Below are 13,371 nucleotides of genomic sequence, written 5' to 3' on the forward strand. Positions count from 1 at the left end.
CCAGAGTTGTTTTCATGCAGTCAAATACCAAACTGCTAGATAAATCAAACAAAGATCATGACCTTTCCAAAGAACTTGATCTGCTGTTCGTGAGGAACCTTCTCTCCCTTCGGCTTCGTTCCAAGATCTAAATAAAAGGCAGAACAGAAAAAGATAGTGATGTCTGGATGGATTTATGAGGTGACATGAGGACCCTGCCTCAAGTGAGTAAGCTAGAAGCAAGATTATTTCCCTCACAACACAATTTCCAAGTTCACTGGGTGGTGCAAAGAGTATAGTGAACAGGGCATCCTCTATCAATACCTGCTGTCCCCAACTGCGTTCTTCTGTTTTTAAACGGCTACACCAAGTGAAAAGTACACTTGCCATTTTCACAATGTACTGGTAGCTTGGGCACATCACGTGACTTAGATTTTCTCTTTTTCATATCTGCAGCATTGAGGCAGATTCTCATGAGCTAAAAAAATTAATGCATATAATACAGGATGTGAGGTCACAATTTATCCATTATATCCATTATAATACTGGTCCTACGCAAGTGCTCACAACAGAACTTGTTAATCGTAATGCTGCATATCATCAGTGTCATCAGCGTCCATGCCCTGACACTACTGACCATGCATAGAAAATAATAGTGATTGGATAGATAAGGGTTGAGAGTGATTTTTGTGTATGGTGCTGGTGTGTCCTGCAGTAAATCTCTGCACCACTCTGCAGGAGTCTCCTTGTCAATAGCTGCCAAAAGCATACTAGGTGGCAATACATAATAATTTGAATGGCCTTTTTAAAAATAGGGTGTAACATGTAGTGCAACAAAAACACTACAGCTTACGCAGACATGCTCTGCTTATTGCACCCACCCATCCATCACACTGTCATTTTAGCAATAAGGCAACCTTCCTCTTTGCACCAACCTTTGGGAATCTAAACAGGAGTTCAGTTATGGTACTTGGCATGCGCTGTCATCTGTTTATGACTCATTAGACAGGAGAGGATTCTTACCAAACTCCACCATGTGTTGGTGGGCCTGGTCAACATATGTGATGAGCTGCTGGAGGAAGGTGTACGCAAATCGTTTCTCTATTGCTGGAGTATCCAGCTCCTGTGACTTCACCCCTCTGGAAGCAACATGCACAAAGGAATTATCTGACAGTCTAGAAAGTTATTTTTCATCTTGTCCAGACTTATTTAATCTCCCCATTGTCCCAATCTATTTTTCTGGCAGCTGATAGCTTAGCTTAGCGCAAACACTTTAAGTAAGGAACAAACTGCAAAAATGGCTGTCAAGGGTGAAATCAGGAAAAGTAAAAGCCAATGTATCTTACTTAAGTAACTAAAATCTATAGGTGGTACAGTCGTTAAATTTGACTAACTTGGCCAGCTATTTCCGTCTTCTTACACTCTGTGGTAAGTCAGACTAAGCCCACCACAGACAGTACATCTGTACTGGACATACAGACTTTGATATTTGGTAAATGTGATATTATTTAACTCTAGGTCAGATATTATATAAGAATATCAGACATGTTCTATTAGATTCTGAACACAAACACAGCAGAAATATATGCTGTTATGTACACACATTTCAATTCAACTATTCAAAATAAATCAGTCATGGGTGTACAATGTAAAGCCTATTTCCTACCTGGACACAGTGTAACCATTAATCTGGAGGAACTTGAGGATGTCTTGTGCTTTTTCTCTGTCTTTGGATTTCTCTTTGGCAGTCAGTGTGTCATAAGGGACCAGCAAGGGATGGTTTCCTCCACCTGGAGACAACAGCAGCAAAGCACAGTGAACCTTTAGAAAACTTACACTTTAAATGGTCAGTCAAGCCACTGTACAGCAGTAATGAACCACCTCAACACTCTTATTTTTTTTTTTTTTTTAATAATTTATCATTAAATGTATGAATGGCTTCGTCATCATCTCAGAGGAAATAAGAGGAAATTAATGCTTGTATTTCCTTGATGTTTTTGTTTTAATAAAATATTTTTAGATCATTGTTAAAATGCACAGTTTTGAATAATTCTGAATCTTTTCATCATCGTTTTGTCCAAAAAAAAAATTAAATTAAATTAAAGAAAAAGTTAGAAGAAACCCTGTTGTAGAGATGTGTGTGTAGGATTTACCTTTGGCTTCCAGTTCCATTTTCTTTTTCCTGGCCCAAATATTGTGATAATTCTCTGCAAGCAGCTCTGCCATAGACTGGACAAGCACAATATTCAACACGTGTGACTCTGCTACAGATGCACAGATCAGTTCATCCATCTATCCTTAATATCCATTTACATGATTGTAAAAATTCTCCCTTAGCTCTAAATTTAGGAATGTCTTTCTGCTATCTGATCATAGATTTTATTTTATCAGTTTATAAATCAATCAAATATTTTGTCTGACTTACCTGCATGTCCCTGGACAGTGTAACATTGCTCATGTCAATGGGTCTTGGGCTGAAAGCTGCAGCTCCTTCAAAAGACAGCTGTGGGAGGTAGAATTTGCTGTCTGATGCCACTTTTCACACAATTTTCCTTTTTGTGTCTTCAAATACCCTTTACATCACATCAAAGTAAATGTTAGGTTTGTAGGTGCTATGTTCATATGTACCTGACTGGCCTGTGATATCCTTCTGGACTTGTTGTGGAGGCTGGCAGGGTCTCCCTCTCTGATCCTGTCAATGCTCCAGCCCCACGACAGCATGGTCTTCAGAGACTCTCTGACTGGCCAGCAGTACGCCTCTTTATCCTGCAATATTACAACCCAACTTTATAACACTTCTAACAGCTACAAAACTTTGTCACCATTATTACAATATGAAGTGTCCATGGTAAGTTGAGAACAAAAAAGTTTCAACTGGTTTCAAAGATAATTTACTTAGATGTGCAGTTAAGACTGCTGCTTGTTGCAGACTGAGACAGTACTCTGACTGCTAATTATTAAAATATTTCAAAAACCTCTGCCAATCTATGGCTGAACAGTTTTTGCAGAAAAAGAGAATACATGTTACCATGTACTGTTATTCAGGTAAGCATTTGGTTTGCTCTTTCAGCAAACAATATTCAAATTAAGTGAAATACAGACCATGGTACATGCCCATCTGCTTGAGCTAACAGTGGCTAATAGGTAGTTTGCTAACCAGAATCAGGATTCTATGAGTTGACACTGGCCCAGAGCTGGCATTCATAGAACAGTGTTGTGTTGACTGCAGATAGTGGAATACCCTGTATGAACGCTTAGAAAGCTGCATGTGGAGACTACCTTCTCAAAGATGCCCTTGTATGGTTTCAGTAGAGGGTGACTCTTGCTGATTTCACACATCTGATCTCCGTACGACCAGCCATTGGAAAACTAGAAAACATAAATACAGAGTTATTTCAAAATTAGTATTTTCTTATATTATAGCATTAGAACATTAGCATTTACCAAGACAAAAAAAATGCTCTGGTTTTTGCAATAACAATGTTTTTACAAATATTTCTTTCAATACATACATATTTCTCTTTTAATACTGGATTTATTGTGTTCTTGCTAGAATTGTTTCTTACGCTGAAGAATGCAGTATGATAATCATTGACTTTAATACCCTCTTCAGCGAAAAGCATCATTTTTACCTTATTAACATGTCTACGCTGTATTTTCTATATGCTGAAAGACACATCTTTGGTGAAATAAGCAGTCAAAGTCATGGCTGAACATTTCTACCTCAAAGCTGCAGTGTACTAATGAGTCTCAAAAACACATAATCAGGCAGCCAATGAACCTAAGGAACCAATCCTGTCACCTGGCAGGGTGGAGCGTTTAGCATCAACACCACTGTTCTTTCCCAGAATAGGTTTTTCAGCTCAAACATGTATGGCTGAATTACCTCAAAACTACAACTTGCCGTTGTGTAGCACAAAGTAGTTTTGCAGTGTTTGAGTAGTCAGAGTGAGCTGGTGTGTGTGAGTAAGTAGCCGATAAATGGGTGGAGACCGAAACAAGAACTTTACAGATCTGCAAATAGCTGCATTCCTTTGTGATTCCACTTTTTTCTCCCTGTCCTTTTTGTCCTCTGTCTCTGTGCCTTGCTGTGGCCAACTGTTCCTCTTTGTGTGCAATCACCTGACATACCTGAGAATTATCCATTAGTCAACTGCTGAAGTATTCAAACGTTGCCTTGTCACTTCACTCCTTGCCAGATTGTTTTGCTGTTTTGTGTTCCAGTCTCCTCTGGTCATGTCCTTGCCAGCTTAGTCCCACTATCAAGCTCCAGCAGCCATCTCATCAAGCCACATGCCACGCTCAGAGTCACCAGACTTCTGGAGCCATGAATTACAAGATTCACCTGCAACACCATCTTCGTCTTCAGATTCCTTCTCCTTGTGTTTTTTTTTCCATCACAAAGACTGTTTTGCAATAAACCTTTTGAAACTTTACAATTTACTCTTGCATTGAGGTTGAAAAACCATAACAGGACAATGAGGCCACTTGGTGCCAGCAGATGCAGATCTGGGAGCAGCTGTTACAATGGTGGGCCTGTACAAAGCATGCTGCCTGGCCTCCCACGACCCCAGCTTCTCGAGAAAACAGCTCATCTGGATTGAAAATGCCCACAACACCCTGCCCTGCTCCTCCACTGTCCTCAGCTCCTTCCAGTTCACCTATAGCTACCAACCACCCTGATCTCTTCCCTGGAAAAGGAGGCTGTGGTCCTATTTGTTGTGGCCCGTATTCAGCATTGCAGTTGCACCTGGACCCATGCCCCACAGATTCTTCTCAGAAATTAGAGAGAAAGCAGGTGGAGGACCACCATCGAATGGTGCTCCCCAAAACAAGGTGAGTGTCAAGGTGTGACATCTTCACACCAAGTGTCTTAGGTTGACTTGCCTCATGCCAGCGTCCCAGCTGTTTCCTTTGTGAATTCTCCAGTGTCACCTGTGTATTTTTGTGAACCAGCCTGTTTGGGACTATCAAGCTTGTTTCTGTGATTTAGATACTTCTGCCTGATTATTGTGCAATAAATCCTTTGGATTTTAGGGAGCCTTCCAAGTCGTGCATTTTTCAGTCTATTTCCTGTTTGTACTGTTGTAACAATGGTTTGTTTAAAGACTTTTGGTCAGGGTTTAGTGTACATCACAGAACAGAAACAACAGTGGTGAAAGTGACCAAATCTTTGTTCTGCATTTGGGTCCAAAAAAGCCATCAGCTAAAGCAGAAGAAACAGTGAAGAGTTACATTTAACCCAGTATTTTGCACAATAGGAATTACTTTCATGGAAGAAATATGTTTTTTATTCCGTGAAATGAGATTTTGTGGGTTCAAATCCATGACTGAAGACAGACTTCAAAAAAACTGTAGCCCCAAGCAATCATAAAACATGAGTGAACATGTGGGTGATAATGTGATGATATGTGTAACTGCGTTTTGCTTATCAATGACTTTCAATAATGGTGCCAGTCAGTGCAGTGTTGACATACCAGATAACATGTCTTGAAGTATCAATTGTACATTTGTTGTTAAGGTGAGAAAGTACAACATTTAGCAAAGATAGCCATTAAAACATTATGAGACCTCTTGCCTACTTACCCTTTCAATACACCACTTCTCATGGATGTGCTCTGCATATCTGGTTATGAAATAGTCCAGTTTCTCCGGGACAGTCACACTGACAAAGAAAGAAAGAAAAAACATTCAGATAAATGTAAATGGGCTCAACTGCTGTCAAGGCTGGTCTGAACTGCAGACAAAGCCAAGTCAACAATGAATGTTAAGTAATTTGAATCAGCATCTGGATTTATACCAGTGTACAAACAGTGCTACAAAATGATTTAATTATTTTTGTCACATGGCCTATCTTTTAAACTTTAAGGAATTCTTTATAAAATTCTAAATTTGGATCTGAACCAAAAATAACTGAAAAAATAAAAATAAAAAATAGAGTGCCGTATGTGTATGTAACACAGCAGAAATAAATATGTTGCATACCTTGTGGTGTCTGCAGGTTGTGGAGTGAAGTTTCCTTCAGAGTCCATTGATGACTGTTTCTCCATCATGGCCATGTAGTTGGACTCCATGTAGTCTGGAGGAAGAGCTCCAGCCACAGCACTGAGACATGGCAGCGCCAGCTTGAACAGCTCCTGGTCATACCGCTACAGCATGAACACATTCATGGTGTGTGAGTGTGCTGCTCTATACATCATTGGACAACACTGTTCTGCTTCCACTGCACATTGCATTTTATCTGGTTCTGCCCATGTTGTAAAAAAGAGTGCATTGCAGATGATAGTGGAAAACTAACATTCTGCAGCTCCTGTACATGAGTGAAAAGCACACAAAACGACTAATGTCCAAAGCTAATGACTTGGTCTCCAGATTTAGACAATCATTGAATGTTGTCTAAGGTAGGGTCACTCAAACTCATAACACAGAACTCTAACCCACAACTTTTTTTTCCATTCTGCAAGATCTAATTTTTACCTTCCTTTTTTTTTTTTTTTTACTTACCTACTGATTTCAGAATTATTGCCTAATGTTGAAGAGAAAAAAAGAATTAATAATTCCATCCATCTGGTATTTTTCCACAACGCGTAAAAAGCTGACAGTGGGCGTGTGGCGTTGAAAATATGTGTGTATTTTCCAGATTGAATGGGTCTAACAAAGAAATATGCTATTAATAGCATTATTGTAAATGCAGAAAATTTTGTGTTCTGAGCTTGACCCATACTGACAAATAATAGTCAGGATATATTAACCTCTAGCATACTGAAGTGTTTAAAAAGGCTTTGTCCCCAAGGTTAATAAAAGTGTAACTGTGAGCATCCTGTACACATTCACTTGTTTATCACCTAATTTATTTAATTTTCATTTGATCTTCTATACAAACAAACCCAAACTAGAGCCTCACCTTGTGTGACAGAGCATCAAATATTCCCCAGAATAGTTTCCTGGAGAGGTGAAGTTCTTCATCTGAAGCTGCTCCAAAACTGCCCCAACCTCCAGCAAGGCAGTAGTACTTCCAGCAACGCTCATAGTGATTGGTCAACAGCTGGGGAAAGTAAAGAACACATTATTCAGCAGTAAGCATCTTAAAACAACATAGCAAGTTGGACACTTTCAGAATGCAAGACACTATAATGAATTGTTAATAATGTACAGCACTGACACATTTGTATGAATGGGATCATGCTGCTTTACACTCATGGTGACAGAATTAGAATAAATTTATTTTTTGAATGTGTCGTATTATAGAAGGTGACTTTGAATATAGCAAATGAAATAGATGCATTTCTCCTATTTATATTACAATAACACATGATCACAAATTTATCCTAGACAAGAATACACTTGCTAGCACTACAGGTGGTAGTTCATGCACAAGGCAGAAAAGCAATAGTGGACTGACTGTGCACAAAAAAACGGATGTGTTTCTCACCTTTAGAGGCATCTTGGTGTGTTCGTTAAGCAGAGGAACATCAAACACCAGCCTCCTCAACAGATGCTGCATCATTGAAGGCCTTAGCTTCCTGTGCATTATTGAGATGACAAGCATTAGTGGGTTATTTGTAAAAACAGAATGCATTCTCCAGTGTTAGCACTATAACAACATTGTAGATAAAATAGTAAGAATGACTTTACTAAAATAAACTATGAAGAAAGGCTCAATTTGATCCCAAGGCAAAACAAAACAAAAACCATGAAAGGTCAAATAGTGAAACAAGGAGAAACTGTTTTTAAAAATACATAAATTGCAGAAACTGACATTAAATATATTCGCAACAGTCAGTTTCAGTTCAGAGATGTTAAGAATGATGCACACTTAAAATATGAGTACATTCAGAAGTTACAGTGTATTAAAGCTCATGCAGCTTCTGGTAAGTGAAGATCCTATTTAAGATCCCATGTCAAACTGACACGTAAATAAGATTGGTTACCAATGAGGGCACTGAAGGAGTCAAAGCCAAAATACACTTAGAATTTAAATAGCTTCATTATTATTTCAAATATTTTTTTGTTTCTGTGAAGCCAGTTTAGATAGCATCTAAGCACCTCTTGTCTGGTCTTGTCAGTATATTACATGCTTTCCTGACTATTTAAACCATTGGACTCCTAAGACATTTATATATAAAAGCCATCATTGTAGGAGTTCAGTCTTACCCACAAACAGCTAGCAGACACTCCTCTATGGAATCCCTCTGGGCCTTGGTAAGGCAGCAGCCTTTGGACAGGCGGTAGACCGTGTGAAGGAGTGAGTCAATCAGTGAGGCGAATGGCTCCGTCCCCGCAAACAGTGGAGCACATTTGGTCAATAGAGGCAACACTGCTGTACACAAATACCTGTTGAGGGCGAGTGCCATATCTGTGGCACTGAGAGCAACCTGAAACACAGGCAGAGACAGAATAAGAGAAATTCTATAATATTTTTAATGACTGCTGTTGCTGCATTTAGAAAATAAAGATTATTTCCTCTCCAGTGTGATTTTAAAAGCTCTGTGAAGTTAATTTGATTTTCAGAGCTGGTTCGTATTTATAGCAAGGTCATATAGAAGCTTTAAATGCCCTTCAAACTTAGAACGTAGGCCCTTGCTCAGGTTGTTGTTGTGTGCCATATCATAAAACTCTGTGGACCAGTGGTATAACAGATGCTTGATCTAGAAGTAGCCATATTCTTGTGTCAAGATAATCTGTTACCATTTCAAGCGCTGCATTCAAAAGATTCCTTAAGAAGCAGTGTCTAAATATTAACAGAAAAATGTTCTTGAAGTATAAAAGTAAAACTACCCACTGTGCAGAGAGAACCCTGTCAGTATTGCTAAGTCGTTACTACTGATGCACTTTCAATACAGTTACTTTTTTTTGTAATTTTCTTTTCTTTCTTTCATACGACGTTAATTACTGGTGAGTACTAAGGTAAACTACAGATAACTATCTTGTTCAGTCTCTGCTCTTTGGGAGCGTAATGTGACGTTAATTACTCGAGAGAGCGTGGCCTTGAAAGTGACATCACGTCCAGTACCAGGCTCCAGGTCACTCAGAGGAGAGTCGTCCTGGAGACTAGGGCAGCGACTTACCAGAGGAAAGGTAGACTTATTAGTTTAAGGTAACTCAGAACAGAAGTTAAATAGACTTTCTCAAAACACTGATGTCCCGCTATTGTTACGTAACACATTGGTATCTTATCTGGGCCTGGTGCCAACTCAGTGTCGCTAACGTGAGTAAACTAACTGATAGCATTAAGCTAACATCTACACACCATGATGGAACTGCTAACTGCATGTTCAGTACATGGAAGGGCAGTGGATTGAAACTGTTAGCCTTAATGATTAGTGGATAACCCACCTGACCACCAAAGCCACAGCTGCCCCTACATTTCATTGAAGTTCTGAAGTGTTCACATACAGTAGTCTCCTGGCAGAGGTGGCAAAATAGGCACGTATTTTCCTTCCCACTGTTGTGGACTGCTTGCGGACTGCTGAAGCTTATAGGGAATCCAGAAGTTTTGGATTGTTGGGTGTTTCTGTTTCTGCCTTTGTGAAGCGCTATGAGATGACTTGTTGTTGTAAATATGCGCTATACAAATAAAATTTAATTGAAATTGAATTGAATATTTTGCTCTTACTTCTAATACGAAATTAACGTCATTGCGTAAATATCAGCATATCCAGGTATCATCACATGTTATACAAAGAAGGCCAGTGGGTGTGGAGATGGATGCAGAACTGCATGCTGGTTGTAATCATGATTAAATTTGTCACACACATAAGCAACTAGGGAGTTTGTGTGTTCTCCCCGTGCAGTGTGGGTTTTCTCTGGGTTCTCCGGCTTCCTCCCACACAGTACAAAAACATGTTGAGGTTAATTGATGATTCTAAATTGTCCATAGGTGTGAATGTGAGTGTGCNTGATTCTAAATTGTCCATAGGTGTGAATGTGAGTGTGCTTAGTTGTCTGTCTATAAGTGCAGCCCTGAAATAGACTAGCAAACTGTCCAGGGTGTCCCCTGCTTTCACTCTAAGTCAGCTGGGATAGACTCCAGCCCCCCGTGACCCTAGTGAGGATTAAGTGGTGTATAGATAATGGATGGATGGATGGACAAACAAAGGTCAAGTTTTGCAGTTTCATCTCATATTCACTACACCTCGCTGTAATAAATACTTTGAGAACAATTGAACTGAGAGGAAGGGATGGAAATTTGAATGCTTAGTGCAATCACTGACTGAAAACAGTCAATCTTTAATTTGCAATAGTAAATATACTAGTAACTATATTACAAAAGTATTGTTGTGGAACAAGAAGAGTGATATTATATATATCATATTTTAAAAAATGAGGAAAAGCAGCAAAAAGTAGAATAAAGTAGTACAAAAACTTGATTTATGTAAATGTACTCACTTATTTCCACCACTGCTATAGTCCAGTAAAAGCAATGTTAAGGTCTGTTGCCCCAACAGGTTAAACAAAACAGGAGAAGAGGTATTTTCAGGCAGCATAAGTGACAACAGTCACATGAGTGGACTGTGGATCCACAGAGGCTTCAAGGAAACAGAGTGGAAGAAAAGACAGCAAACAAGTGTATGAACACAAAGACAAACTTACAGTGTCCAGAGAGGCAGCAGCCCTCAGATCTGGTAAGAATCCAACCTCCAGGAGGTGGAGAAGAAAATTCTGGTCTTCTATACCGTAGACACGGTCCAGGAACAGGACCATAGCTGCTTTATGGTCTGGGCAAAAACCAGCTGACATGTCGGGCTCCACAACGGACCCATCTATACATCCACAGGGACACATAAACACACACATCAGAAACAAGATTGACAGTTAAAAGATGACGGGTCCTAATTATTAAGAATTGCTTCAAATGCTGCTGTTATTTCATGGCTGCACATAATAATCTTGAATCTTCTCTTTAACCTGTTTAAAAATCAGTATTATGGTTTTATGCATGTCAGGCAAGGGGAGTGCTGGATAATTTGCTTACCTTTACCCAGGTTAGGCATTGAGAATGGAATGCTGATGACTCCAACCAGGTCTTCAATGGGAATGAGTGACCTCAAAATGGCTCTGATGCGAATTGCTTCACCTTTCCCAGCATGGATTAGCTGATGTAAAAATAGGTAAGGTTAGATTAAGTACAGTATCTATATTAGTCTGTGTGTGGGTGTGAGTGTCTGTTCAATCTGATGTCACTCACATGCATCTCTGGAGCACAGCGGCCCAGCAGGTCAATGAGAGCAGCATAAAAGGTCATAATGGCATTTCCCATGTGGATGGTATCATCTTCCTCTTCCTCCTGCATGTCACTACTACACACACATAGACACACATATTAACTGCTAACAAATACTATATATGGATTGTTCTCCCGATAGCATTAAGTTTAGTTTGCAGTTTTGCAGGTTATTTGGTATCAAACAAACCACTAAGCAAATGAGTATGAAGCCTCAACTAAAAGTACCCCAGAACAGCTACATGATAGTTTACACAACACGGCAGTGTATGAGCACCTACACGGAACTTCCGCCAAGAATTCCCCCATACTTGCTGAAACAAAAGGAGATGCTTGTTTTACCAGCACAATAAAAATGTCAATGGTCTTGTCAGCCAACTGAAGTAAAGTCATCAACGTGCTACTTTTTTGTAGTGCTGCTAACACCACTATTTGCACTTGGAAACTTGCTTAGAGTATGCAAAAGATTTCTGTCCATTCAGTGAATTTTCATACACATATCTGGAATGTGTCTTCAGGTTAGAAGAGATAACATGTGGGTCAGGACTGAATAATTGACCTGTAAATGAGCATTAAAGTGATGTCTTACAGTGTCTTGCTGCTCTCAGATGTAGGAGAGGGACCATCTCTGGAGGAGTCAAGAGAGATCTTAATAGCCTCCTCCATCGCTGCCAGCAACCCATCACCGCCTTCACCTCGAAGAGCAGGCCCAAAACATTCTGGTCGGCGAATAAGAAGCCTCACCACAACATTGGCATTCTCCTCCACGCTTTCACCTAGCCACACAACAGGGACAGTGTCATTAAGTTCACGTCAAAAAGCTAAAGGCCAAAAACCCATTCACCAACAAAGAGTTTAGATCTGTGTTGAGCATAGCTAAAACTTTTTAAGTTCTCACCGTTACAGAAGACAGCAAAGCGCAGGAAGTCAAGGTATCGCTCCCCCTCCACAGGGTTCCAGCCAATGTCAGGGTATCCTTTACGGACCAGCATCGCACAGCTCTGCAGCCCACAGCCTGCCAGGTACTGCACCACCTGCCCAGGCAAATGACATATTCTGTTGATTTTTGGAGTGAAAGGAAGTAAACACAAGCCCTGCAACTAACAGACATTAACATCGGGCCTGTCTTCAGATGCTGATGCCTTTTTTTTGCTGCATGAACTTAAAAATAGTAAATAAACAACTTTTCTAAACTTTTAGGCACTAAGGAAGGCAGTTGTTCTTCACGCGGGTGTTGGAATCTTAGCTTACAAGGGCAGTTTATTCACTTTTTATTGAAAAACACAGAATATTAGTTACCTTGAAATTCTTTAATGTCAGAATCAGGTGATTTTGCATTTATAAGTAACTAATTGATTAATTAACTAACTAATTATGGAAACTTTTAAAGAACATTAAGTGATTTAAAATTGAATATCAAATAAATACCAACAGTTTTAATGAAAAAGAATACACTTGTTCTTGTTAGCAGGCTTCAAATGTTAACGATTGCACATTAAAGTTTCTTCCTGACATTTTGCGTGGCCAATACATCAACTTTTCCATGGTGGTCTTCCAACAAAGCAACTCTAGAATTTTTGATATATTGTGACACACATTTTCCTCGTGTGCTTAAGTGTGCGTAGGAGTTCGTCAATCTCACCTTCTCCAGGTCTGGCTCTCTTAAAGCCAGGGCCAGCTCATTGTTATCCATGACTGATGCTGCAGCTACATCTAGAGGAGTAGATCCTCGCATAGATGGAGATGCTGAGAAGAGGAGACAGAAAGAATGGAGAGGAGAGTGAGAAAAAGCAAGTCAGGAGAGGAGAGGAGTCCTTGACTTTTAACCAACAATTCATTAGTCATATTTTTCATTCCAGAACAATAAAAACACAAGGAAGTCCAATTAAGACATATATATCGCAGCACACCAATACTTATTGGAGACAACACTTATCTTTTCTATATCATAAAATAATATTTTGTTCCTTCTGGTGTTTGTATCTTATTTTAACAGGAAGCTGCTTGTGAGAAATTAAATGTTTAAAGAATGCATGTCATGACTTATTTTAAGGTTTTCTGGTCTTTCTTTCAAGACATGTATTCCTAAATTGAGTTGAATTAAAAACAAAAACATTCCAAAACACATACTTTTAGTCTTGCATAACTTTGCAACAATATTTAACTTT

General features: G+C 39.4%; 1 protein-coding gene across 1 annotated transcript in view; it reads right to left on the minus strand.

Moving 5' to 3' along the window:
* The window catches only part of ryr2a (ryanodine receptor 2a (cardiac)), a 173,064-nt gene that overhangs the window by 45,938 nt on the left and 113,755 nt on the right, over nt 1-13,371 (minus strand). The window contains 18 exon segments of the mRNA XM_008297199.1: nt 63-127; nt 1,003-1,118; nt 1,646-1,769; nt 2,133-2,208; nt 2,405-2,482; nt 2,608-2,745; nt 3,259-3,348; nt 5,566-5,644; nt 5,965-6,128; nt 6,884-7,024; nt 7,412-7,502; nt 8,134-8,354; nt 10,573-10,742; nt 10,955-11,075; nt 11,168-11,276; nt 11,793-11,979; nt 12,102-12,237; nt 12,846-12,949. Coding sequence (XP_008295421.1) covers nt 63-127; nt 1,003-1,118; nt 1,646-1,769; nt 2,133-2,208; nt 2,405-2,482; nt 2,608-2,745; nt 3,259-3,348; nt 5,566-5,644; nt 5,965-6,128; nt 6,884-7,024; nt 7,412-7,502; nt 8,134-8,354; nt 10,573-10,742; nt 10,955-11,075; nt 11,168-11,276; nt 11,793-11,979; nt 12,102-12,237; nt 12,846-12,949 — 2,210 coding nt within the window.

This window comes from Stegastes partitus, unplaced genomic scaffold, assembly GCF_000690725.1.
Source record: "Stegastes partitus isolate 25-593 unplaced genomic scaffold, Stegastes_partitus-1.0.2 Scaffold1197, whole genome shotgun sequence".
Classification (NCBI taxonomy): Eukaryota; Metazoa; Chordata; class Actinopteri; family Pomacentridae; genus Stegastes; species Stegastes partitus.